Source organism: Salminus brasiliensis, chromosome 1, assembly GCF_030463535.1.
Source record: "Salminus brasiliensis chromosome 1, fSalBra1.hap2, whole genome shotgun sequence".
In the NCBI taxonomy this organism is placed as follows: domain Eukaryota; kingdom Metazoa; phylum Chordata; class Actinopteri; order Characiformes; family Bryconidae; genus Salminus; species Salminus brasiliensis.
Genome location: NC_132878.1, coordinates 39,777,479 through 39,801,445, shown reverse-complemented (window position 1 = coordinate 39,801,445; position 23,967 = coordinate 39,777,479). Strand labels below are relative to the sequence as shown.

Here is a 23,967-nt window from a genome sequence, read left to right as displayed (position 1 = left end):
CTATTATTAATAAAAACATTTTTTTTTTTATCTTTTGATTTTTTAAAGAAATATTTCCTTTATAAATGTCGCGTGTTGAAACGTAACCTCCAGACTACGGACTTTTGAGTAGTTCCTGAATACACATATAAGTATTTTACAAAAATGGAAAAAGCTGACTTGGTCCTCCATAGTGCGACGCGGAGGGACTTCTTCACAGTCCTGGACTAGGAGAGAACACGTGGTGCCCCCTGCTGATCAGCGGCGGTATTACAACAACAGACCAGCTGCTCAGCTGCTTCAGAGGCGCTGGATCGTCCCCTGCTCTGAACTGGACCATAAAGCTAAACCTGCTGCGTGGACACCTTTCCCGGTGTGTGGGGAAAGAGGTTCATCAAACCGAAATAGTTCAGTTTTGACAGTGTTTCTGAAGGTTTCCAGGCTTCTAGGACGGGGTAAGTTGTGCGGACTGGGTGCACCCGAGCGGGGAATGTCTGGGAAAATCCGCGGATGTAACGGCGGCCTACAGCACTGCTGGCGCACAGGAGGTGGGTTCTTCAACAGCTTCTATCCTTGTTGTGGTATTTATTCATTATAAATGACAGCTAGAAGACCGGGCATGTACAAAAAAATTATTTTGAGCAGAAGTCATAAACGCTCGTTTCTTGCAGTTTCTTTTTACACCCTGTATTACAAGCCGGTCACACAGCTAGCGCTAGTGAGCTAGCGACACTCTGTAGCTAGCTAAGTGAAACACCTGCTCTTCTCGCTGATTTTCATAAAAGTCATAAAAGGTCTCTGTACTGGTTAATACACATGCACATACTTATACGTGAAGGAAAACTGTCTGTTCTTACACTTGAAACTCAAAATGCAAAATGTCCAGTATAGCGATGCATTAACCCGTAGCTAAACAGTAGGACAAGGCTCTGGATTACATGCGTTTCCCTAATTCTACGTTAAGAAGAAGATTTAGCATTTTTACATTTTTTCTACATATTTTCTCTTTCTTTCATTTAGAAAAATCTGAATATGGCAGAGGATCCTCAGAGAAACTTCAGGTCTGCGTATTATGAGAAGGTGGGCTTCAGGGGTGTGGAAGAGAAGAAATCTCTCGAGATTCTCTTAAAGGACAATCCACTTGGTAAGATGAGCTGTTTCCTATATTTTTTTTATAGTGTTATTTCTTGCCCTTAACATTAATATCTGTTAAATATGATGCTGAAATGCTGTCCCGGTGGCATTGGGCATATCAGGTGCTGCTTTATAATCGTGTCATTCCTATGTTGTCATTCAGATGTGGAGAAGTTAAGTACTTTCAGTCAGCGGTTTCCATTACCCTCCATGTACCGGATCCATGTCTGGAAAGTCCTACTTGGTAGGAACACACTCAGAGATTCACACCCTTGTTGTCGGCATTTTTCTGTTTCATCCATCATGTGCAATGTGTCCCCAAGGTTATTGTTCTTGTCTCGATCATCTTACTGTGTTGACCTTCCACAGGGATACTGCCTCCACACAGTGATTCTCACCCCTTGGTTGCACGCTACAGACAAGAACAGTATGTGGATGTGAGTCAAGCTCTTCTGGCCATGCGCTTTGTTCATGCAGCAACGCCGTACACTGAGCTCTACCTTCGTATGCATCAGCTGGAGAACCAGCAACTGCCCCGCCGATCAGAGCTCACACAGCCTGTAAGGACCTAGTCACATATCTCCACTCACTGTGTCTCCTAGTCTTTTTGCGCCCTTACACACGTCTGCCTTTTATTTCTGAGGGAGAAGAGGATGAAGATTTTTTAACTATTGCCAGGGCGATGGAGGAGATTGCAGATGACCCAGTGGACTGTTACTGGCTGATTAGGTGCTTTGTCAACCAGTTCAACCACAAGTTTGGCGACTCGATACCTCACTTGGTTCGTATGTATTATGTTGAAGAATTTTGACAGTACTGAATGTCAGATTATTTTTACATAAAGCAGCAGTGAGTAATGTAGACATGCAGTTTTCTCCACATGTGTTTTTATTTAAGGCTTTTTTCATTTTAGTTTTTTTTTTTTTGTCTTGATTAGGGCTTCTTTTAAGAACTTACGTCCAGTTTGATAGATACTTAAGACTTCATTGCTCATTTATCATCAGAATGATCTGTGAAGTGTGCTATTATTAATTGAATTGATAGTGACTTTTATACCAGAAATTAATACTGAGGTTTGCGACACTTGTTCAGTTCTGTTCCAAACTATTTACATCTGTCTGCCTCTTTCAGCCCAAAAGCCTGGAACATTTCCTCTCACAGGAGGACAATCGACTTCTGGCCCACCTCAAAACCTCAGGCAGTCTAGCGATGTTGCCTTACTCCCTTTGGTTCAGACGCTGTTTTGCGGGCTGCCTGCCAGAGTCCAGTCTACAGAGGTCAGCACTGATAAAGTCCCTGAAATTTAGAATCTTGCATCTCATTTTTTTTCAAGACCGAAAACTGGGAACTAAGTAAGAAATTGTACTCCATTTCTAAAGTAAAGATTTAGTCTTTTCGAGTATGTTTAAATGTATATTTGTGGCCCAGTTCTTTAAATATAAAAAGGTTGACCATCTCTGCTCTACAGTGCATTAGGCAGTTCATGAAATACAGTACAGTCAAATTATTCACTTAGACTTAGTTCACTTAATTCTATTAAAGAGCCATTTAGTATTAACATTTGTCTTTGGTCCTGGAGTACCCCAGCCCCTCATATTTTGATATAATGCACCAGATCAGTTCATTAACAAGCTCTTTCAAGCTCTTAACAAGTTAAAGTGGGTGTGTTAGAGCAGAGAAACTGGAGGCAGATATCTATTCTGCACCTACTCAAAATGGTGCACACTGCGTAAGATAAACGTTGCTCCATAAGGCTTTAATTATTCATTAAAGTTGAACTAATGCCTTTCTTTTATTTTTCTCATGACTTTAAAGGATGACTGTATGCTAATTGACTCCCCTTGTTGTCTCTTTTGCATTTATATGTGATTGGTCAACAGAGTGTGGGACAAAGTGATTAGTGGCTCCTGTAAAATCTTAGTTTTCGTGGCTCTGGAGATTCTGCTGAGCTACAAGATCATGCTTATGGGAATGAGTCGTCCAGAAGCGATAGTGAACTTCCTGAGCAATGTAAGAACACTACATCTTAATAGAGACATTTTCTCTCACACACTCGTAACCTCCTCTTGAAATTCATTAGTGAATGTTTATCCATTAAATAATATGTATGCAAGCTTGTGTATTGTTTATGAATGTTTGGTGTCATAGCATTTCAGATGCTTGTCATAGATCAAAATGTTGGTGTAATTACTGAAGTGACAAAATCCATGTACAGTCATGATTATACAGACTGCTTTTTGTTTTTAATATACACCAGCAGTTCACATCTTACTGAGTGCATACACCAGTCTCTATTCTTAATAATATTATTACCCCACTGCGGTCTTTTGTTTGCCTGTATTTACTGTACCTTTCTTTTCCCACGCAGATGCCGCAGGAAAATACAGATGCCATTGTGACCAAAGCCATTGATCTGTGGCACAAGTACTGCGGCACTCCCATGCACTCTGTTTAAAAGGTGCCATAAAATGAAAAGCTATTGTTTACCTTCACATAGTTGTCTCCTCATTCAAATGCACATCCTGCATAAGCAAAATATGGCGGTAAAAAGAGGCCAATTTCAAAATCAAACGTTAACCCTGTTTCATAACAGTCCTAACTATATTTACACCCGCCAAAATTCACATACACCAGTGGTCTTGCCCAGTAGCACACAGTGGCCAATTCTCCAAGACAGTCTTTGTCACAATTGTGCATCAGTAGCTCAAGAGAGTGACACATCAACACACTCTACTAGATATTGGAAAACATGCAACCTCAGGTTGGCATGCAAACTGGCTTTTACTGATGCCAGTATCTGGGGGTGGGATGTTGGAAAGTGGTGTGCGAGGAAGTGAAAACACAGGGAGCAAGCAGGTATCCCTGCTAGGCTAAACTCCCTAACTCTCCTAAACCCCAGCTTAGAAAAGGCCAGGCAGCTATGGTATGGCTGTGCTAACATTGTGGCTAGACATGTTGATTGTGAGTTGCTGTAAACCAGCCAGTCGGAGGAGAACTCATTAAATAATTCCCAAGCCCACCATAAAAGGAAAAACAGCCTGTTTGGTTCTATGCCGAATGATTGGGTTGTGAATGGGTGCATATTTACACTAACCAGTCACTTACCTTTTATGTAGACATCAAAGAATAATTTAAAATACTGAATAAAAGCATTCTGTGGCACCTTTTAATGCCTGTGGACGATCAGCTTTGAAGTGAATCTTCAGCACTAGCTTCTCTGGAAAAGCTCAGATCAAATCTCAGTCAACAATACACTTTCTTTAAATGTATGTTCTTTTTTTAATAAGTTCTCTTTACAACAGAAACTGCATACATGATCCAGGGAGCAACAATAAGTTAGAACAAGACATGCACCTCCTCCTTTCATGGATTCTCTCAGCCCCATAGCAGCAGAGAAGAGGAGCACCACAGCAAGACTGTAAACATAACGCGCCATCCTCAACAAGACTTGACCCACTCTACTTTGATCTGTACGGACTCGCTCTCGCCAGTGTCGTGCCTATTTAGTGTTCTATTATCAAAGTCAAGTGAAGTATGTAAGGGATTTAAAAACATACTTTCCCACACTGTATACCTTTACCAGTTTTGCATGAAGTATATAAATAAATATACAACAAAAACAACATTAATATGGTACTTTTTTTTCTCCCCCACAAACACTGGAGTCATTGGTTTTGTCTGATTCTGGCAACACTGCACCCTGTAAACAGAGCAGAGACAGACAGCGGGTGTGTTCCAAATGCTACCTACACCCTCTGGAATGCTTCATTGGAGTGCCCTGCCTCAGCACAAGCCTTCTTAGATAACCCGGAGAGTCCCTCCTAAGCAGCCTGACAATTAAGACGACATAAAAATTAAGACATGACGTGTCAAGACCAAACATTGCTCAGACAAATTATTGCTCAATCCTGTAACTGAGTCAAATGAGAGCTCTGCATCACGGCCAGAATAGGATGAAAACATCTGATCCTTCTCTTTTTTTCCCCATGTTCAAAAAAAGGACATCAGTCATCACAGAGGTAAAATAGCATGACTCCACAGAAAGACAGAAAATGTAAATCAAAGGCAGATATTACTTCCAGATGTAAAGTTATCTTCACTTTATACTGTATCAAAATTCCCTCATTTGCACGTTGTTCCCGCTTGCCTATGTGGGACCATTCCCTGTACAGGGCCACGTGCTGATTTACATCCGCCTCTTCTGAATTGTCAAACGTTGGCACAGAATAAAATCATTCGTATGTAAGTGTACTGCCAGAGCACAAAAGAATAGCGCATTTAAACTGTCAGCCAGAGCACACAAACACACATACATACTTCTTTAGAGTCTGAACTGGTCAGTGAAGGCAGGGAGGGGTGACTCTAGGCAGGTCAGGTTGTTTTGGGCTTTCAGAAGCAGATCAGTGTTCCCTCCTGATCTCAGATCAGATTGGCAGCGCAGCCTCTGCATTTAGTCCCACGGCAGAACTCCTGTATGGGTTGATCCCAGCATATTCCCAGACCAGAGATTCCATAGAAAGAACAGGCCCCATGGGGAGTTAGGGGTCATTGGTAATGCCCTGTGCTGCTGCACAGCAGTCAGCACTATGGTCGGTGAAACCTGGAATGGCGAGAGTGAGAGAGAGAGCTCGTGAGCACATAATAAGGGATTTAGATAAGGGTTATGTTTGTGGATGCGTGCTTTAGCTCACCCACCTGGTTAGATGTCGACTTGACTCGTGCACTTCCATCTCTGTGCTTTTAAATTCATTGAGCTCTTTCCTTATAGCAGCCTATAAAACAAAAACAAACAAGAATAACCTTCATAACCTTCTTAATCTTTAATGCTCAATAAAGACAATGGTTATCAATTAATGATTAAAAGAAATCATAAATACTGCATGGACTTCTGTATTATATCAAATCCAAGACCACTGATGCTATCAGAAGGAATGTATGGCTGACCTTGTCTGCAGCAGTGAGGCGTGTCCAGGGTTTATCTGCCCGTCTGTCATAGTCCTGAGCTTCAGCCACCTCCACATAATCACTGAACCTAATGAGGATCTTCGCCTCCCTCAGCTCCTCAACCGTAGGCCTCTGACTTAACTACAGAGTGATGAGAGAAAAGCATGTGATATTCCCTGTGATAGAGGGTCTCAGCAACATACAATGAAGGCACATAAACCTCAGCGTGTTATATAAGACCAATTTAATCTGTTCCCCATAAACTCAGACGACAACACAGGTTACCATAGAAACAATCTGAAGCACGGTCGGCTTATGTGCCGAGGCCACTTCTCAGCTTACCTTCCGCGACAGTCTTTTCTTGAGCTCTCTCTTCTCCTCAAGTTCATCTTGCTCATTACGTGCTATTGCAGAAAGAGAATGGGGCGAGCAGATGTTATTTCATACATCTATCTTGTTATTTTGTCCATGCAGTGTCTGTGTCTGGGACAGAGAATCATGGCACATTCTTCACATCCTTGTTTTCCTTACCTCCACTTAAGAATTTAGCAATTAGCAAATGAGTTAAATTGGTTGTGTTTCAGAAGGCAAATCAGCAAAATGTGTACAGTAAGGTGTCCTCAAATCTTCTATTCAGCTATTCACTAGACAGGCCATGCTTCTGCAAGCAATGCTGCACAGTAAAAAGGTGCACCAGTACTCCTGTCTCAGCTTAATCTGCCTGCGGGTTCCTTGCTGACACAGGACTACAGGTGCACCGCTTTGCCGTGCAGGAGCTTTTAGCCTTTCAGGAGGGCATACAAGCAGTCCTCTGTCAGCTGCTTAAAGAAACACATTATGTAGCGTTGGCACAAATATTGAAGAGTCAGAGAATTTACTACACTCTGACTGTTAACAACTGTCAAATCCTAATCACAACTGTTGACCTGCCAAACTTTTGCCTGCTACTGAAGGTCTCGACAGTGTGCATGTATGTATGTATGTATGTATGTGTTTTACTTACGTTTCAGAATATTTCGTTGCTCTAGCTCCTCTGCTGTTGGCCTCTGGCTGAGCCTCCTACAAACACTCATTTAGTGAACAAATCAAAACAATCTGCAGCAACTTTCAGGTAGTTTGTGTGTACTACCATTTACAATATATGCCAGTTTCGTGCACCTTCACAGTTTCAAATCTGCCAAAAGCGTACACAATTCTAAAATTATGAACTCTGTACAGCATCATAAAATAAAAGCAATATCCAGAATGACTCTCATTTCAAAAGTGGTTATCAAAACTTAATCATTTTGAACAAGTCTTTGAAATATCTGGATCTACACTGTATAGTTATAACTGTATGTAAAATAACTGTAAATAAAACAAGTGATTACATGCATTTAAACGTGTGCATGTGTGTTTGTGCCTGACCATGTTCTGACCGTGTAAGTTTAGTTCCAATTTGCTGTCTGGACTCCAGTCTCTCCTGGTCGGTCATCATGGGCAGAATGTTCTTGTCCTCCAGTTCTCTCTTTGATGGCCGATTACTCAGTTTTATTGCCAATGAGTCTTTCCTCAGAATCCTCAGAGCCAGAGTGCCTGCTCACACACACAAAATGTAAACTATATTACACAATCCTCACATCACTCTCCTTTGTGGGGCAAAATTCTAGTCAATGGGACAGAGGGTGTTGATGGATAACATACACAGACGCTATTTATTAAAACTGGATTCGTTTTATGTGAGAAGATACTGTAAGTTAAATGATTACTGATCCGTACAAATCCGTGATTTTACTCAAATTAGTATACCTGCTGCCACCAAATCATGCTGCAGGTCTTTTGCAGTCACTCAAGGGTTTTTGACCCCCTGCCTCCTCAGGAATCTGGTGGCAGCTGGTGATAATGTCCTCTTACTGCCAAGTTCAGGTAGTGTATTCAGTGCTCCTTTAACTCTGAACTTGTGAACTGTGCTTCCAGCTGGATCTCTAGGAGAATTCAGTGCTTTTCTCTCTTTCTGTATCACACGCAGTCATACATCACAGTCTACAAACCCAGAGTCAATCCAGGTATGATGTGTTTTATCTCAAGCTCACCTGAAGAAACTAATATAGCCCTTGATTATGAGGGATTCTGTTCAGGGGGTTGAATAAAAGTGTGGCTGCTGTGGTTCATTAAAAGTATCAGTATGTGTTGAATGTGGAGAAAACACTCATTCTATTAGTTAAGATATTTAAATTGGCCTGGTTTGATTGGTTCATTGGTTTATTTGAAATAGAAATAACGGACGTACTTGTAAACAAAGAGTCGTCGTCGTCCTCTTCCTCATCCTCGTCCTCCTCTTCACATGTGTGTGGGCTGTACATGTGTGCACTGGGTATGTGGGTGTTGGTGGCATGTGTAGTGAGTGTGTGTGTGTTGGGCAGAGGTTGGTGTGTTGTGTCACGGTTCTCCTTCTCCTCTTCACTCTCCATCAGCACAGACGGTACGGCCTGCAGCACCGAACTGCACACCACAAAGCAGCAGGGGTCAGAAGCACATGGACACACCTTAATATAGACAGACAACAGAGCGCAGACTCACCTCTCTAGTCTCTGCACAGTGAGCGCCAGAGTTTTGTTGAGTTCCTCGATGATGCGGCTAGGGGGATGGAGGGAGAGGGGCAGGGTGGCATACTGCAGAGGGTGCGTATGTGCGAGCGAGTGTGTGTGCGGGTGTGTGTTCATGGGCTGTGGGCATTTGAGCTGGAAAGAAGGTGCCGGCTCACAGATCATTACTTTTTTTGGCGGAAGAGGTGGAGAGAGTTTTCCCATCGTGTCTAGAGGAGAGACAGAGAAAGGGCGGGTGAAGCATGAAAATGGCCTTATTCTAGATTTTCCATTCATTATGAAATGTGGACATTACTGCTGTCCCCTTATGTGTTAGGAAAACGTTTACAGGACTTTTTTTTCCCATGACCTCCATCCATGACAACATGCATGATTAAGTTTATTAAATACATTCTCAGGATCAGTCAATCTTACACACATGGTTACTGAGGCCACACCTATTACTATATGCAATGCAGATATAAACCCCTCTGTAAATCCCTTGATGTTTTTAATTGGTTACAGAGCTGCCCTTGGTGAATAAGGTACTGTCAAATAATGGCTAGAAATGAAGTCAATTTGCAAATTAGATGTAAAGTCGGAAAAGTTACTGACAGGAAGGCTTGCCAATATGTGTGAGGCACTCGCGTGTTAATGGCTTATCACTGATATTCATCAGCAGTGTCCGAAATACAGAATCTCAATGGCTCAATAGCTCAACTTTTTTACAATCTCAATATTGTCAGCAATTTCTCATTTTCCAGGTGTTTCTATGAGTGGAGTCCTTAAATTCCCAGATTTACCAGGACACATGGGAAATATGACTTACAATGTTTATGTGCCAAAAACAGGCAATTTTTCAACCCTAAGACCTTTAACCTCTTAAGCTTTGTGACTTTTATTACACCCTATACACCAAGGATTGCTAACTGGTAACTGCAAAGTATGCAATACACACTGGCTGAATCGTTCCTAAGTTATACCAGTTAGGGAAAAAATCCAGATATTCTGTGGAGTTTAAGAGGTTAAGACTGACATATGTAAATGACCTCCAATTTGAATGGCCGTCCTTTTTGTGTCTTGTTAAAAATCCATTTGGGCTGTAAATTGAGACAAACTGAAAAGGTCAGACTAAAATTGTCAACGACATTGGTAAAAATAACATCCACTCTTATTGGATGTCTGGATCCTCTGAATAGCTGCAATGATACTTCCTCACAGTGAAGAAGAGCGCAACATTTAATCCTTTTCCCTAAAACACAGCATCCACAGACTATGCACTGCAGTAATGCTCCTTCAGAGTAAATGGGCGCTTAAGGAACCGTATGGACAATCAAACAGTGGATGTACAAAATAACAGAAACACCACACAAAATCTACCACTTAAACACTATAACCAGTTTTATCAGAGTCACAGTAACTGATGTAGTTTGTATACATTCTGTTGCTGCACAGTTTATCAACTTTTCTTTGCTGGAGGGCCATAGGATTACTACTGAATATATATTATTCGGGTGGTGAACCGTTCTCAGCACTGCAGTGACACTAACATTGTAATGGCACAGTAATGGATATATTGGATATGACTTGAGAACTCACTGGTCACTCCTTCTACAGAAGCTCGAAGCCTTGGTGTAGTGATGGATGATCAGTTATCGTTCTCAAGTCATGTTGCAAACGTAACTCGGTCCTACAGATTTCTCCTGTACAACACCCGGAGAATTCGACCCTTACTCTCTAGAGATGCCACCCAGGTCCTTGTTCAGTCTCTCGTCACTTCCAGACTTGACTACTGCAACTCTCTTCTGGCTGGTCTCTCTCTTCGCACCATCAAGCCCCTGCAACTCATCCAGAATGAATGGCACTGGTCGTCTTCAATGTCCCTAAATTCAGCCATGTCACTCCACTGCTGCGTTCTCTTCACTGGCTTCCTGTAGCTGCTGCCCACATCAGATTCAAAACCCTAACGCTGGCCTACAAAGCCAAGAACGGACCAGCCCCTCCATACTTGATGGCAATGGTCAAAAGCCAATCCGCACCTAGAGCCCTTCGAGCTTCAAGTACGGCTCGGCTCGACCCGCCATCCCTCAAAATCCACGGAAGACAAGCGTCCAGGCTTTTTTCTGTCCTGGCACCAAAGTGGTGGAACGAGCTTCCTCTGGGTGTCCGAACGGCTGAGTTGCTCACTGTCTTCAAACGCAGACTGAAGACCCACCTCTTCCGAGAGTACTTAGACGAATAGAGTACTATGGTCACCTTATTGTCTTGTATTTAGTAATGTCTAAGCTTAGAGGTATCTTCTGAATTATTAGTATAGCTATGTAGACTAACAATTATAATAATAATTATTATAATTATGACTAATAATTAATTAGTAACTAGCTATGATTTTTCTTGGGTAAATAGCAAATGCAAATGTTACACACTTCAATTCCACTGCAGGATTGTGAATAGTCCACCAACCAACAAAAAAATCCTGTCTGTGGGTGTGAGCACACATACCTGTTAAATGGTTGGGTATCCTGCTATAAGGTTTAGGAGGTAAGGCAGGCGGCTGCTTCAGCACTGCTGGTTTGGCGAGCGGCATGTCCACACCGTCACTTGGCAATGGCACAGGCTTCACAGGGGGTGTGGATGGAGCTGTCTTGGGGGTGTGGCCCGTTAGACATACCCCTAAATCCCCTGACAACTGAGTCTCTGGAGTAGTAAAGACAGACAGCAAAAACAAAAACACTCACTGTGGCAAACATTTGAGAGATACAGGAATGCATTCAAAATAAAAATGAAATGCTAGCAGGGTCACAAAAGTAGAGTCGCAGTCAGTGGTTAAACGAATAGAGATGATCGGTTGATGATCTGATGGACCAAAATACCTGCTCCAGTCTCACTGGTCTCCTGGATCTCAGAGACAGGACTTATAACAGTGAGTCTGTCCATCTCAGACACACACATATGCCCACTTTCCACTGTTAACTCCTCTGAACAAGAAAAGACAGAACAAGACAAAAACAGAACAGTATAAGATTTACTTGATAACAGCATAAGGCAACATATATTCAGGTTTTCTGGTTGGCATTTTGCTTTCTGTGGCCATCATTATTATTGTGTCTGTGATTATGTGCGTGTACACGTGCCTACCTTTCTCATTGACCTCCTTTAGAACGCCCCTCTTTATCAGCTCCTCTCTGCTCTGCCGTGTGGACATCTTTCTTTCCAAGACTACGAAACGACAACAGCCATCTGTCACACTTCAGCAGATGCCAACAGAGAACAGGGATCCTCAGTTGCTATTTGTGGTGTGTTTATGCATGTGTGTGTGTGTTTACCTGCAGATGTCTGTTTGAACTTGTCACTCTTCTTCTTCCTCCATTTCCATGGCTTGAAAAGTCGCCCCAGGGTCGCCAGCTTACTTCTCCTCCGAATGGGTGGAGTGTGGGTGCCTGGCACCAGTGAATCAGAGCGCATCGCAGCCAGACGCTCTGCCCCCTGTGCTGTATATGAGAGAAATAAATCTCAATAAGTCATCTGCAAAAGATTACAGAGTAAGTTATTACTATAAGTAAATAAATGTCCTAGACACTCTGCTGTATAAAGTATTACATAAAGTAATTTAACTCAAAAATAACACAAATACTGCTTTAATGCCCTTTACCAACAAACAAAAACATCACTCAACCTTTGATCAATCAAATGTTCATTTTCACAAGTCAGAAGGAGCTTGAGTGGTGAAGCATAAAAACATTAAAGCCATAAATCCATTTTCAGTGGAGGAATACACCTAAGGAACATGGTGTATAGTCTAAATCACATTCCTCGCAATAACCTCATAAATGACAGTAGTTCATACTACTGTTAGTTGTTGTTAGTTGTTATTGGTTAATTGGGGATGAGGTACGGTGGTGATTATCCAACATCCTGACCTCACTAATGCTCATCACTAAATGCAATCAAATCCTCACAGCAATGCTCCTCCAAAATCAAGCAGAAAGCTAGTAGAGACAGTTACTACAAAAGCAGGATCAACTCTTTCTTAATACCCTTGATTTCAGAAAAAACAATGGATGAGCAGCTGTCCCAATACTTTTCTCCATATAAGCGTACATTAGACTCAATCAAGTCGCCACAAATGCAGCACGATAAAGATGAAGAAATGTCCTCCTGGAAAGAGAATACAACTAAATGACCCCCTTAACTGTTTTCCAGATGGAAAAAACTACATTCAGTGCAGCACATACAACATCAATTCATCTTTTTTTTGGAGAGAGAATTGGCAGAGAAACATTTCCCAGCTGTTCAACATGACTGAGCTCAATGGAAACAACTCAGCAAAGCTTAGTCAGAAATACTCCACTTTAAGCACGCAGCAAAAATGATGACCTCCTAGGAACAAATATGATGAAGAATTAAAGAAGCTCTGTCCTTTTTGACTGTCCTGTGTAAGGCCTCATTTTAAAAAAAGTAGTGCACGCTAAATACCGCTTACAACCTTAGTATGAATCGGCAGGGTTAAACTGCAGTAGAGGCAGATGGATAATGTGTGGAAAGTCTGGTAACCTTTTACTGTTTTCTGTGCTTCTGCATAAATTTGACCTGAACTGTGATTAGAGCATTATGTCCTAAAACTAGTACACCCAGTTAAATTCATTTTGCAAAACATTACAATTTTTACTTTTCTAAGTAAAATATGTCTTTCTTAGACAAAGTAGTTGAACTTTAGCTTTGATTAACTGCAACCAAACACTTCTTATGTTTATTTCCAGCCTCAATTCTCTTTACAAAAATGTTGCGACTTTTAGGTCCTTCCACAACATTTCTACTGGGTTATGGTCTGAACCTTGACTTGGCCGTTCCAAAATACTGAATATCTCCTGCTTGAACCAGACTGGAATAAGAATTTCACATTTCACAATGTTTTGCCAACGCTTTATATTTACTCCACTAAAGTTCTATTTTAGATAAGATAAGATAGTCCTTTATTAGTCCCGCAGTGGGGAAATTCTCATCCGTATGTGTGCAGAACATTCTTCCAATAGGCGTCTGCAAGTGGTCTTAATTAAACTTAGTAACAGTGCTGCTGAATTTCCACTATTTGTACATATAATCTGCCTCACATCTGCAGACTGATGGAGGGCAAACTCTTCAGAAATGGTTCTGCAACCTTTTTCAGCCTGGCGAGCATTGATGGGTCATTTTCCGAGGTCCCCAGGAGTCTATTTTCTTCAAGACATCAAGACAAACAAGAAGTGTAAAGGGTTCACAAACGTTTTCAGAGACACTGTATAGGTGAAGTGAGTGTTTTTTGAGACTGTTTTTCAGTACATGCACTGTATAGACTGGCGAGTGAACTGTAGCTTTTAAAAACTTTTGTTTTTTAATCTCTTTTTTTTTTTTAAATAAAATCAAGAGCAATGATTTCACACGATCTGCATCCTATAAGGTACACATTTTTGTATTTAGCTTTATCCCTGCGCTGCTGGCAGCCCGCTCCTGTGGACACTCACCCTCCCCTCGGCTGCAGTTGCTGCACATGTGTTTGATCTGTCCGGAAATCATGAAGGGTGTGTTGTTGTTATTGGGAGCCGCAGGCTGCTGCAGCCGCGCTCGCGCCGCGCTGAAGGCTCTCCGTTTACGCGGCTTCTCCGCCGACATGCCTGCAGAAGATGGCTCCTCTCGAGCTCGAGCTGCCAGCCGAGACGCCATGGAGGCCGTTAACCAGGCTCAGCGCTCCAGACCTGGGTCTAAAAACGAGCGGCCGGAGACGGAGTGGATAGACAGCGGGGCAGCCCGCGCTCCATGACGGAGATCCGCCCGCCCGTCCGTCCCAGCCGCTCAACCTCGGACGTCAACCAGGAAAATGGCCCACCTGCCTTCGACGGAGTAGGGTACACACACTCACACGCCCTGTGATGAAAGCCACGTTTCTCACTTTACTGTGCTTCAAATTCCGCTCCGCCACGACGCCGTGACCGTCGCCTCTCTACTCTCGACTGTGTTTATTATTATTGTTGTTATTGTTATTATTATTATGATTAATATTATCGGTGGGCTAATCCGCTCCTTGTCAGCCGTACACAGCGGTAACGGTAGCATCACTAGCGTCTCCTCAAAATCATCACAGTGACGTTGGGCTGCACGCCCACCGTAAGACCCGGACTGGAGCACAGTAGCGGAACGGAGTCAGAGCCCATCCAGTCACACTCAGCCGTGACGACCCGGTCCGTCTACCGCCTACATGCCATGTTTTACCGCAGGTCCTGACTTACAGCCGTATCTTTTGAAAATCCTGAGGGAGACAGTTTGAACACCACAGTTCAGTCTGAATTGAGCCGGATGAGGATCCTATAAAATATTTTAGGTAAGCAGTTAAAAAATGAACTAAGAATGACCTCTTTGAGTTTAGGCTTTTAAAAACACCTCCATTTAGTTTTGCAAATTGTGCACAAAAGTCTTTAGACATCTCTACAAATTTGAATGAAAAAAAGCTGCTTATCTGGGCAGTATGTGTCTATTAGCTCTGCAAGGCACTAATATTACAATAAATACAAGTAACATTCATACAGAAAGGCCTGATTTTATTAAAACATCTCTAAAGCTCTGCTAATGGGAGTCTGGTTTTATTTAGGGTTCTCCTCCGACACCTGGTTTGGTAAATCAGTGCTTAATGATGGTAGATCAGGTGAGATGCTGATGGAATTGGGGCGTCCAGGAAAAACCTGGAACCAAGCTTTGTCCACCAGACTTGCTCACAAGATCTCACCCACTTTCTCCAGAATTAAAAATTCTTGCTCATTTTTACTGTATTTATGTTTACTTCCATCTGTTCTGATGCTGAGAGTCATGATATAAATAATATGGTCGTCTGGGATTGTTTTGTAATTTCCAATGTGTCAATGTGGATATTAAAATGTATTTTTCGAAGTCTTTGTAAACCGTAGAGTTGAGTAAAGTGCACTAACTACAACTGCTGTGAATATATAGATACCATATCTATACAGCGATATTTCACATGACTGTGTGTGTGTGTGTGAATCAGAGAGAGAATGTAGAGGGGAAACATAGTTCTTATTCTTATTGATGGTACAATTATCTGATACCATCATCTCACTTATTCAGCATCATATCATACAGCGTATTTTGATTGTTGCTTAAAGGAAATGGGTGAAATTATAGATGTGATTTGAATCAACTGCATTACACTTCATTACCCAGATCAACACACAGAGAACAATCCTTCTGCAGCTGATATGAATGTCAGACTGACCGAATAATAACTCTCTCCAGTCCAGTGAAATATTAAGCCATAAACCATATCGCCTCCTTTAACTCCCTTCTGCCTTGTGAATCTCCCTGCTAGAGTTGTACAGGTTCAGTTTATGGCATAGTAAGCAACTTGTCATGGATTTATTACACCGTGCCTCGCTATAATGATTCAGATATTATCTGAGACCACACTACTGTATATCACGTTTACAACTGTTGCCTGCAGCAAAATGTAGCATCTGAAAGTGCACTGAACAGAAATGTTATATGTGTACACTGAGCATAGATTTGAACCTTCCCCTTTCTAAAAGCCTCCTGATTATGTAAACATGCATGAGAGATTCAGTCCAGACTGCAGTAATCATTAATTTTACATGTCTGGAAGGAAAATATACTCGATCTGCAGAAAGACATGGAGTGGAATACTGTTGGTTTTGTTGGAAAAAGTATGAACAAGAAGCGCAGCAGTGAGATAGACATTATATTAGTATTTGTATGTGCGGCATATGTAAAAGTAAATTTACGTTATATGTACATGTCTAAGCATATTGAGGATATTGACAGTTTTTAAAAGACACTGATTAACTATACATTTCAGTACAAACAGGACAATTAGTCTGGTTTGATTGGATGAAGTGGTGCAGATTTGAATACAAACCACTGTACTCAGTATGGGACAGTATTTATAGAGTAGTTTTTATGAATCTGTCACTACTGATGCATTTTGTCTGCGATCACATGTATCACAATTAATGTCATGAAAATGTCCTTAAATACTGTTATATAATATTTTTACCATATGGCCCTGCCCTGTGTAAGTCATGGTTTCTATAGGAAATTAGTGTCTCCCAACGCCACATTCCAATAGGGTTTGGGTCAGATCTTTTACTAAGCCATTCCAGAAGTATTAATGTCTTATTTTTAACCATTGTGAGGTAGACCCGCTTGTGTGGTTTGATTAATTGTTTGTCTTGTTGCATGACCCAAACTATGCTTTTGCTTTAGATCTTCTGCAGGGACTAGACAAGCCGTGTATGTGTGTGCATCTGCACATCTGTGTCAGCAGTTGGTGCAATATGCATGCCTAGATCCTTTTTACATGTACCTCAATAAGTTATATCCAACAGACTCGCTTACGTGGTTTCTGAGACTGATATACTGACATCAATAATCCATGCTCTGTTCTCTCCACTCCAAAGCTCCAACAGATGGCAGTCTCCTATCATAACCGGAGGCCTTTCAAAGCCTTTTTTTATTAAATATTCTTGAGTGGAAAACATTAGGACGCTCTATGCCCTAATAGCTGGTATTCCCTCTTTGACTGAAATAACTTCAGTCCTTTTTCCCACTTCTCCATGCAGAAATCTTTCAGCTGTGTGAAATTTCAGCTTCAGTTTTTAGACAGATGCTTTCACATTCACAGTCGTCTGATACAGTAAAGAACTCCTAGTGGATTCTATGTTGGAGATCTCTCCAGGCCCTACTGCAGAAAAGGAGTCCCAAACCATGACATTTCCATCTCCACGCTTCACAGCTGATAACAGTTCCTGTAATCAAATGCTGTGTCTGGCTTAAGTCAAACATGTCCTCTGATACTGTGTCCAAATACTTCAACTTTGGATTCATCTGTCCAGATGTCGTGGTCTTGGTCCAGGTGTTCTTTTAAAAACTTCTGTCTTGCTCTGATGTTGTTGTTTTGTTTTTGTACAGCAAGGGTTTTCCTCCTCGAACACTTGCCATGAAAATCAAACGTGTGTGGTCTCTTTCTGATGGTAGACGCTGTACTTCAGCTGTGGCAAGAGCTACCTGTAGATCCTGTGATGGCATTTTAGGGTTGTTGATGACTTCTTTATGTATTATGTGGTCTGATGTAGGACTGATCTTGCTAGGATAGCCTGATCTGGCCATGTTGGCCATTGTTGCACTTGTAAATGATTTAGCGGACAGCGGAACAGCTGATTTCTAATTGTTCTGAGATCTTTCCTTCCCAGACTCATCTGCATCTACAAACTTTCTCAGAGAGCTCTTTGAATTTTAAACCACAGTAATAACACTTATTTTACCAACCAAGAGCAAACCAAACTAAATGTCTTAATGTGTTTAAATAAGACAGGCTCCTCCAGAACCCCCTTTAATAATGATCTAATTATCTGCACCTGATTCTGATTTTAGACACCTGATGTAGTAATACATATGGGGGTGCCCTAGTAAAAATATTTTTGAAAGACATTTCTTCAGTTTCATGTGTTTCATGTCAATTCCATCTCCCAATATTGTTCAAATGAAGATCAAATGTCCAGGTGTTTAAATATAATAAAATACTTTTTTTTACATGCCTGTACCTGTTCTCTGTCTGTTACAATGAGTAATTCGTTTGTGAAAAAGTGGAAGGTGTATGTGTTTTAGTTCTGTAACAGCATATGTGTTTAGCTGAACAGAACAGGAATATAATAAGAAAGCCGCCAAGCAAACTTTAAATGTGGTCTTGAGAAAAATGTAATGAATTAAGTTGAAAAAATAAGGTAAATGTTGAGGTGAAATAAATTACACATATCTCAGTGTCACTTAAGACTGAAAATACTCATAATATCATAGTGCTTTAAATACAGCACTGCAGTTTCAATATTTATTAATGTATCATAGCCAAACTATCACTCATCTGTGCTCATTTGTATTATTTTGCTTCAGATAAACATAATGAATTTGTTTCCTCAATTCATATATTGTTTTTTGTGTGTCTAATTACTGGAAATTATGAAAAGCACTGTTAGACAAAATAAACCAACGGTTCCATTTCTGTGCCTCTGTTTGTCAACAGGGTTTAAATGGATGCCTACTGTTTGGGTGAAGTGAAAATGAATTACTGAGACTATTTGCTGAGACAGAATTGCTGTTTATAATGTGAATTCTAAACATGGCAAAATATGTAGCATGTCTGGCTACCATTTAGCACAACAACACATTAAATAGGCTTACACGATATCTAAAGTTGTGCTGTAAAACATGAGAATCTTCTCAGGATTTTCTTTGGTAATTATGAAGGGCACACACACAGAGCATTTTAAACTCCAAGACTACAGAGACTGACTGGCGACACAGTCCATTTCTAACAACCATTTACAGAAATATTGATGGCTTTGTGAATATAAACAAAAAATACCAGCCTTACGCCAAATGACTTTTCAAGCAATTTCTCCATTGCAGGATAGCGGTCATAACTCATAAAGACTCATAACAAGGTTCCAATAAAATCTGCCATGTTTAGGACTGTCACAAGTGTTTAGTCTTGGCTCAGGCAAACGGTGGCACGGACATTGTGGATAATCAGTATGTGAGCTCTCTCCACCATTTTTTGGGTGGGGCTTTTTTTTTTTTTTTTGGACAAACTACTACTCACACAAGGGTCAAAAGCTGCTTCTGTTTCTGCCCCATTGTTCAGTAGCTTCTTTTCTAGTAAACATCCACCAGGAGCACGATAGGAAGTTATCTCAAAAGGAATCCAGCTGCAGTCTTGCTAATAGGGACTCTGCAAGATTCTCAGTCTTAGCAAAATGAACTAAGTGTGATCAAAAACTCAGTGAGAAATGATCAATTGTCTTTAGGTGTGAGAGAGTGGTCTATAGTTAGTAGAAGGTCAACTAGAAATCTTGCAGTAAGTTCACAGCTCAGCTACAGTTAGTAGCTAGCTTCATTTCATTAATAATGTTTCCCAGTTAACAGTGTTCTACTGTTCACCCTTCGTAAAGGAGGGTTTATGAACAAAGTGTGATCATAAGCTTATCAATTGTTGACATTTTTCCTTGTTCTAAAATAAAGTAATAAGTGGGCTTATGAGCTACCATGGTGTCATTTAAGCCCAGTGCAGATTGTTATTCTTTTCATCATCATCAATTCATTTCATTTAAAAAACTCCGACAGAAACGTGGGTGATGTATTGAAATATCTTTCATTTCATTTTAAGGTATGCCACTAAAATCAAGAAGCTAGTTTTATGTCGTGGTGCATTTCATAATGATAGAAAGCAGCAGCAACATGCCCACCCTGTGATACAATGCTTAGAGGTCAGAAGTGATTGGCCTGATATATTCGAATGAGAGTAAGAGTTCCAAGTGTGGCATAATGACAGCAGCCTACTGTTTAATCTATGTTCTTATGTAACAGCCAACCCATCACACACGAACACACACACACAGTGTGAATCAATGATTGGCTCCCCTTGAGCGTACCTCTGACAACCACACACACACACAGACCATCCAGGATTAGCTCTTTCTCCCTCTCCCTCTCTCTCTAGCACACAGATGCAGGCCTCAGTATGAACAGAGGCTTCCTGCAGGGTCTTGCTGTGTGTGTATCAGAACTCCTGCCTGAGAGTGTCTGTCATTGTTGGGCTCAAAAACCTAAATCCCAGCAATTAAAAAATCTAACAGCTACTCAAAGGATCAAAACGTGCAAATTTGGGTTAAGGGTAGGGTTAGTCATTAGGACCTTTTGGGCCTTTTCTTGGTCCTAGCATTGTATGCTAATCCTGTTTTTTTATTCTCTAGGTATTTCAGCAAAGTTGTGAACTGTTGTCAGAAAATGTACAAAAACAAACACACTCACACACACACACACACAGATGGCTCAGATGGTTATCCCATCTCTTCTTATCTCTCCAGCTTTTAATCAGACAAAAATAATTATTAAATACACCCAAAGGAGATGATGACATAACCTCTTTCTCCATTGCGGGGGCATAGCTTGGGTTTTCCAAAGCACTGGAATAAATTCATTGTGGCAGAACAGCACAGCCTGCAGGGTGTGTGTACGTATGTGTTAGTGTATGCGTATGTGTGAGTATCAGTTGGTAACTAGCAAAAAGTCGCTCTCATTTTCTCTCCACCTCCTGTCTTAATGGTGGTGTAATATGTAAAACTGTCATTGGCTGTGTTGACTGTCATGCCACTCATATCCGCCTCCTTAAGAATGACAGAGGGGCTGCTATGATCTGCTAAGTATAACCCTTGCATTTATGACACTGTAAACTGTCATTGCTGTATTAATTTGCATACAAAAAACCAGCTTGTCTAAATATGTGGGCAGCTGTCAGGCCTTCCTTACACCTTTGGGGTATGTCACAAAGCGGGATTTCTCAATCATCTGAATAACTGGAGCCAAGGGTCTGTGCAATAGGACAGGGGCTAAGACACTGCTATGGACAAGCCTTACTTCTGGCAGCGGATTAAGAAATCTTGCTGTATAGAGTGACATAAGCTTAAATCAGTCTTTGGAGCAAGCTGATAGAAAAAAAGGATGGTAAAGGAGCTTAATGCCATGGATTACGCCACATGTTCAGACTTCCACCTTTGCGGGTCAGAGCGATGCTGACATCAGCGTTTAACATGATTGTGTAGCAATTTTATCTTAAAATAGCAGATTCAGAATCATGCTGATGCTCCACTGACTGTACTAGGGAGAATGACGTCTCTGTCATTGCCACTCCAGTGGCTTTAGTGGAGCTGCACAAGACCTCTTGACTGTCCAGCAAAGCATGTGTTCCGCTGCACATGTGGAGGGGTTTAAAGCGTGATTTGTATTTACGAAAGTGGTGTAAAAGTGAATTACACTCCGCAACTGTAGGGGGAGCCCAATAGCAAAAAATTATCGCATAATGCTGCTTTAACACACCAAATTCAACTCATTTGCAAGGCAATGCTCATTTCCAGGCAGCCAGTTTGGTGGAATCTAATTGCCCTGTACTGCTTGCCAGATGGCAGTGGGTTAAACAGGCATTGTCCAGGGTGTGTTGTGTCAGTGCTAATGCTCCTAGCCTTTTACTTTTTCTTGCTTAGCTAGTGTAGACACTGTCCAGGTCGGTCCTGCTGAGCCACCCTCACCACCTAGCTCAGACTGTTCCACTCAGCGACTGTGCAGCTACCATACAACACCGTGGGAAAAGATACTTTTAATGGGGTGGAAAGTAAAAATCTAAAAGTTGTTACATTTTTACTATTATTGACAACTTATTGAATAGTTACTACAGTAATACACAATCAGAAGAATTACTGTGGTGATCAACTGCATGTTACCGATGTAGCAAATTAGGCTTGAGAAAGACTTAACACACCAAGTTCTATGGCACAAATGGTTCTCCAACTCATCCCAAAAGTATTTGATTCCACTCTAGCTTGGGAATGGTGGCCTACTTACTTTTCAGCGCTGGTCCTTGAGGCACCCTATCCTGCACGTTTTAGTGAACTCCTGTTAATGAGCTGATTAGTTGGATCAGGTGTGTTGGGAGCAGGGAAAGCACTTCACTGTGCAGGGCAGGGTTGAGAAACACCTAGAGAAGCTTCCTAAAGAAGCTGGATTCACTTGCACTGGTGGTTTGAACTTGTATGGCCCCCTAGGCAAACCCCCTTAAACCCTGAAAAAGCCTATGGGCTAAAAGGCAGGCTGAAAGTGTTATTACAAGCTTGTAATAGTCCCTGTAGTTACTGAATAATACACCTTGTGTATTAAGACCTTCTGAGTTAAATGGTTATTGGGGTCACAAATGATGGTTTCATTGATGTGACAGTGCATATAAAACACTTAAGATTTTTTGGCTGTGGGCACTCAGTGCTGGATCATTTTGGACATACGGTGTAGTTACGGACAGTACGGACAGTAAATGGGTGGGGCGCGGTTTGAAGAATGACAGGGAGACAGAGAGACGTGAGGGACAGTTTGAATGCAAGTAACTGTTTAGAGTGCCAGCATGTAGACAAGCGGGTGGCTTAATGAACTTAATGTCACGTGTGAAGTGTCTGCATTGTCAGAGTGCACAGCGGTCAAAGCCACTGCAGCAGGTCTCCGTTTCAGCACCTCCGTCCAGCGGACAGCTCTTAGTGATGTCAAATTCTGGCACGAGCGTGTTCCAACACAGCCCGTCACAAGACGACGACGACGACGGCGTCATCAAATAACACGCGTGGCGGTGTGTGTGTGTGTGTAAGAGTGTAACTGTGAGATGGACAACGCCAAATCACCATGGCAACAGCGATTACAATCCGGCCTGGAGGCGTTTAATGATTTAGTCAATTTAGTGCAAAACAAGCGCGTGAGCGCACGTGTCTGGGTCTGACTGTGGATCTAGCAGATGTGTGTGTGTGTGTTCAGGGCACCAGACACTGAGGAGCCCACTCTGGCAGAGCAGCGTAAGCATGGAGGGCATGAGCGATGATCGCACGCGCGTTGAAACCAGTGTGCCGTGATTTCTTTCCATTGAAATTCCGCAGTGGGTTTGACAGCGTGCTGATATCTTTACGCACCCGCGCCGGACTGGTGTCACGAAACGGTGTCCGTTAGCTCGCGCTGTCTATCTCTTTCCCTTCGTGCCATTAACTTCCACCGAGATGCCCCCCTGCGCAGTTTGGCGCGTGTCACGACGCGGCGGACGGTGGAAAAACGTTTCTCGAGACGTTCACCGCGAAATCTGTGCGTCACCCCGTGTGTGAGGACACACACTGCACGCACTCTGAGTCAGTGCACAGCGCATGCATAACTACACGGTGCCGTTGATGTGTCGCACGCCCTACCTGTCTGTAGCGTGTATGACAGCCTGGTCTCGGCGAGGTAGGGGGTGTCGCTCTTGGAGCGCGCTCTCCGGATGGGCCGCCGGTCCACATCGTCCTCCGGAGCCTCCGCCATTGAGCCTCAGTGCAGCGCGTGAACGGATGGACGGGAGGGAGGGTTGGAGTGTTGGGGGTGCGGGAGGGGGGGGCGGGGTGGCGGAAGAAACGGGCAGGACGGAAACTGAGAGGTGGAGATGCCCCCCACCCTCCCTACACACACACCACCACCACTACCTCGTCTCCTCCCTCCTCCCTCAGAACGACACACGAGGGATGCGAGACACCGAAGTGAAACGAATCCCGCCCCTTAGCGCCAGCGTGGATTAGAAAGAGCACAGCACACTGGAGAGCTGAGCTGTAGCGCTGCAGCAGCTTAATAACGCGCTACTGGTGTCTCTCGCGTAGGCTGCATGTGCACTGGATCACTGAGGGGAAAGGAAAAGCTCTATTATTAATTAGCCCAGGTCTGTGATAGAGACAACTCCACC

At 42.3% G+C, this 23,967-nt stretch overlaps 2 protein-coding genes across 3 annotated transcripts; one reads left to right on the top strand and one right to left on the bottom strand.

Annotated features, from left to right (window-relative positions):
- Nucleotides 1-244: 244 nt before the first annotated feature.
- tbc1d7 (TBC1 domain family, member 7) lies at nt 245-4,736 on the top strand. The gene is made up of 9 exons (XM_072679348.1): nt 245-527; nt 1,000-1,123; nt 1,277-1,357; nt 1,483-1,673; nt 1,757-1,894; nt 2,245-2,390; nt 2,994-3,123; nt 3,482-3,571; nt 4,416-4,736. Exons 2-8 carry the CDS (start codon nt 1,012-1,014, stop codon nt 3,566-3,568), a joined length of 885 nt encoding a protein of 294 aa, XP_072535449.1. The 5' UTR covers nt 245-527; nt 1,000-1,011; the 3' UTR covers nt 3,569-3,571; nt 4,416-4,736.
- phactr1 (phosphatase and actin regulator 1) lies at nt 4,369-23,602 on the bottom strand. 2 transcript variants are annotated; one of them, XM_072679333.1, is made up of 13 exons: nt 23,444-23,602; nt 11,948-12,112; nt 11,760-11,840; nt 11,495-11,599; nt 11,124-11,318; nt 8,617-8,851; nt 8,327-8,538; nt 7,476-7,632; nt 7,061-7,116; nt 6,400-6,461; nt 6,058-6,198; nt 5,809-5,885; nt 4,369-5,713 (listed from the first exon to the last, which is right to left on the bottom strand). In XM_072679333.1, the coding sequence occupies exons 1-13, from the start codon at nt 23,553-23,555 to the stop codon at nt 5,698-5,700; spliced, it is 1,614 nt and encodes a 537-aa protein (XP_072535434.1). In that variant the 5' UTR covers nt 23,556-23,602; the 3' UTR covers nt 4,369-5,697. The 2 variants fall into 2 exon arrangements, with proteins under 2 accessions (XP_072535434.1, XP_072535426.1); XM_072679325.1 differs by lacking the exon at nt 23,444-23,602 and adding an exon at nt 14,123-14,741.
- Nucleotides 23,603-23,967: the final 365 nt, after the last annotated feature.

Coding starts and splice junctions, on each gene's coding strand:
- tbc1d7 (XM_072679348.1), top strand. CDS start 1,012: ATGGCAGAGGATCCTCAGAGAAACTTCAGGTCTGCGTATTATGAGAAG. Junction 1,358..1,482: donor TGTCTGGAAAGTCCTACTTG/GTAGGAACACAC, acceptor GACCTTCCACAG/GGATACTGCCTCCACACAGT. Junction 1,674..1,756: donor GATCAGAGCTCACACAGCCT/GTAAGGACCTAG, acceptor TTTATTTCTGAG/GGAGAAGAGGATGAAGATTT.
- phactr1 (XM_072679325.1), bottom strand. CDS start 14,321: ATGGCGTCTCGGCTGGCAGCTCGAGCTCGAGAGGAGCCATCTTCTGCA. Junction 11,319..11,494: donor GACCAGTGAGACTGGAGCAG/GTATTTTGGTCC, acceptor TTACTACTCCAG/AGACTCAGTTGTCAGGGGAT. Junction 8,852..11,123: donor GATACCCAACCATTTAACAG/GTATGTGTGCTC, acceptor TCTCTCCTCTAG/ACACGATGGGAAAACTCTCT.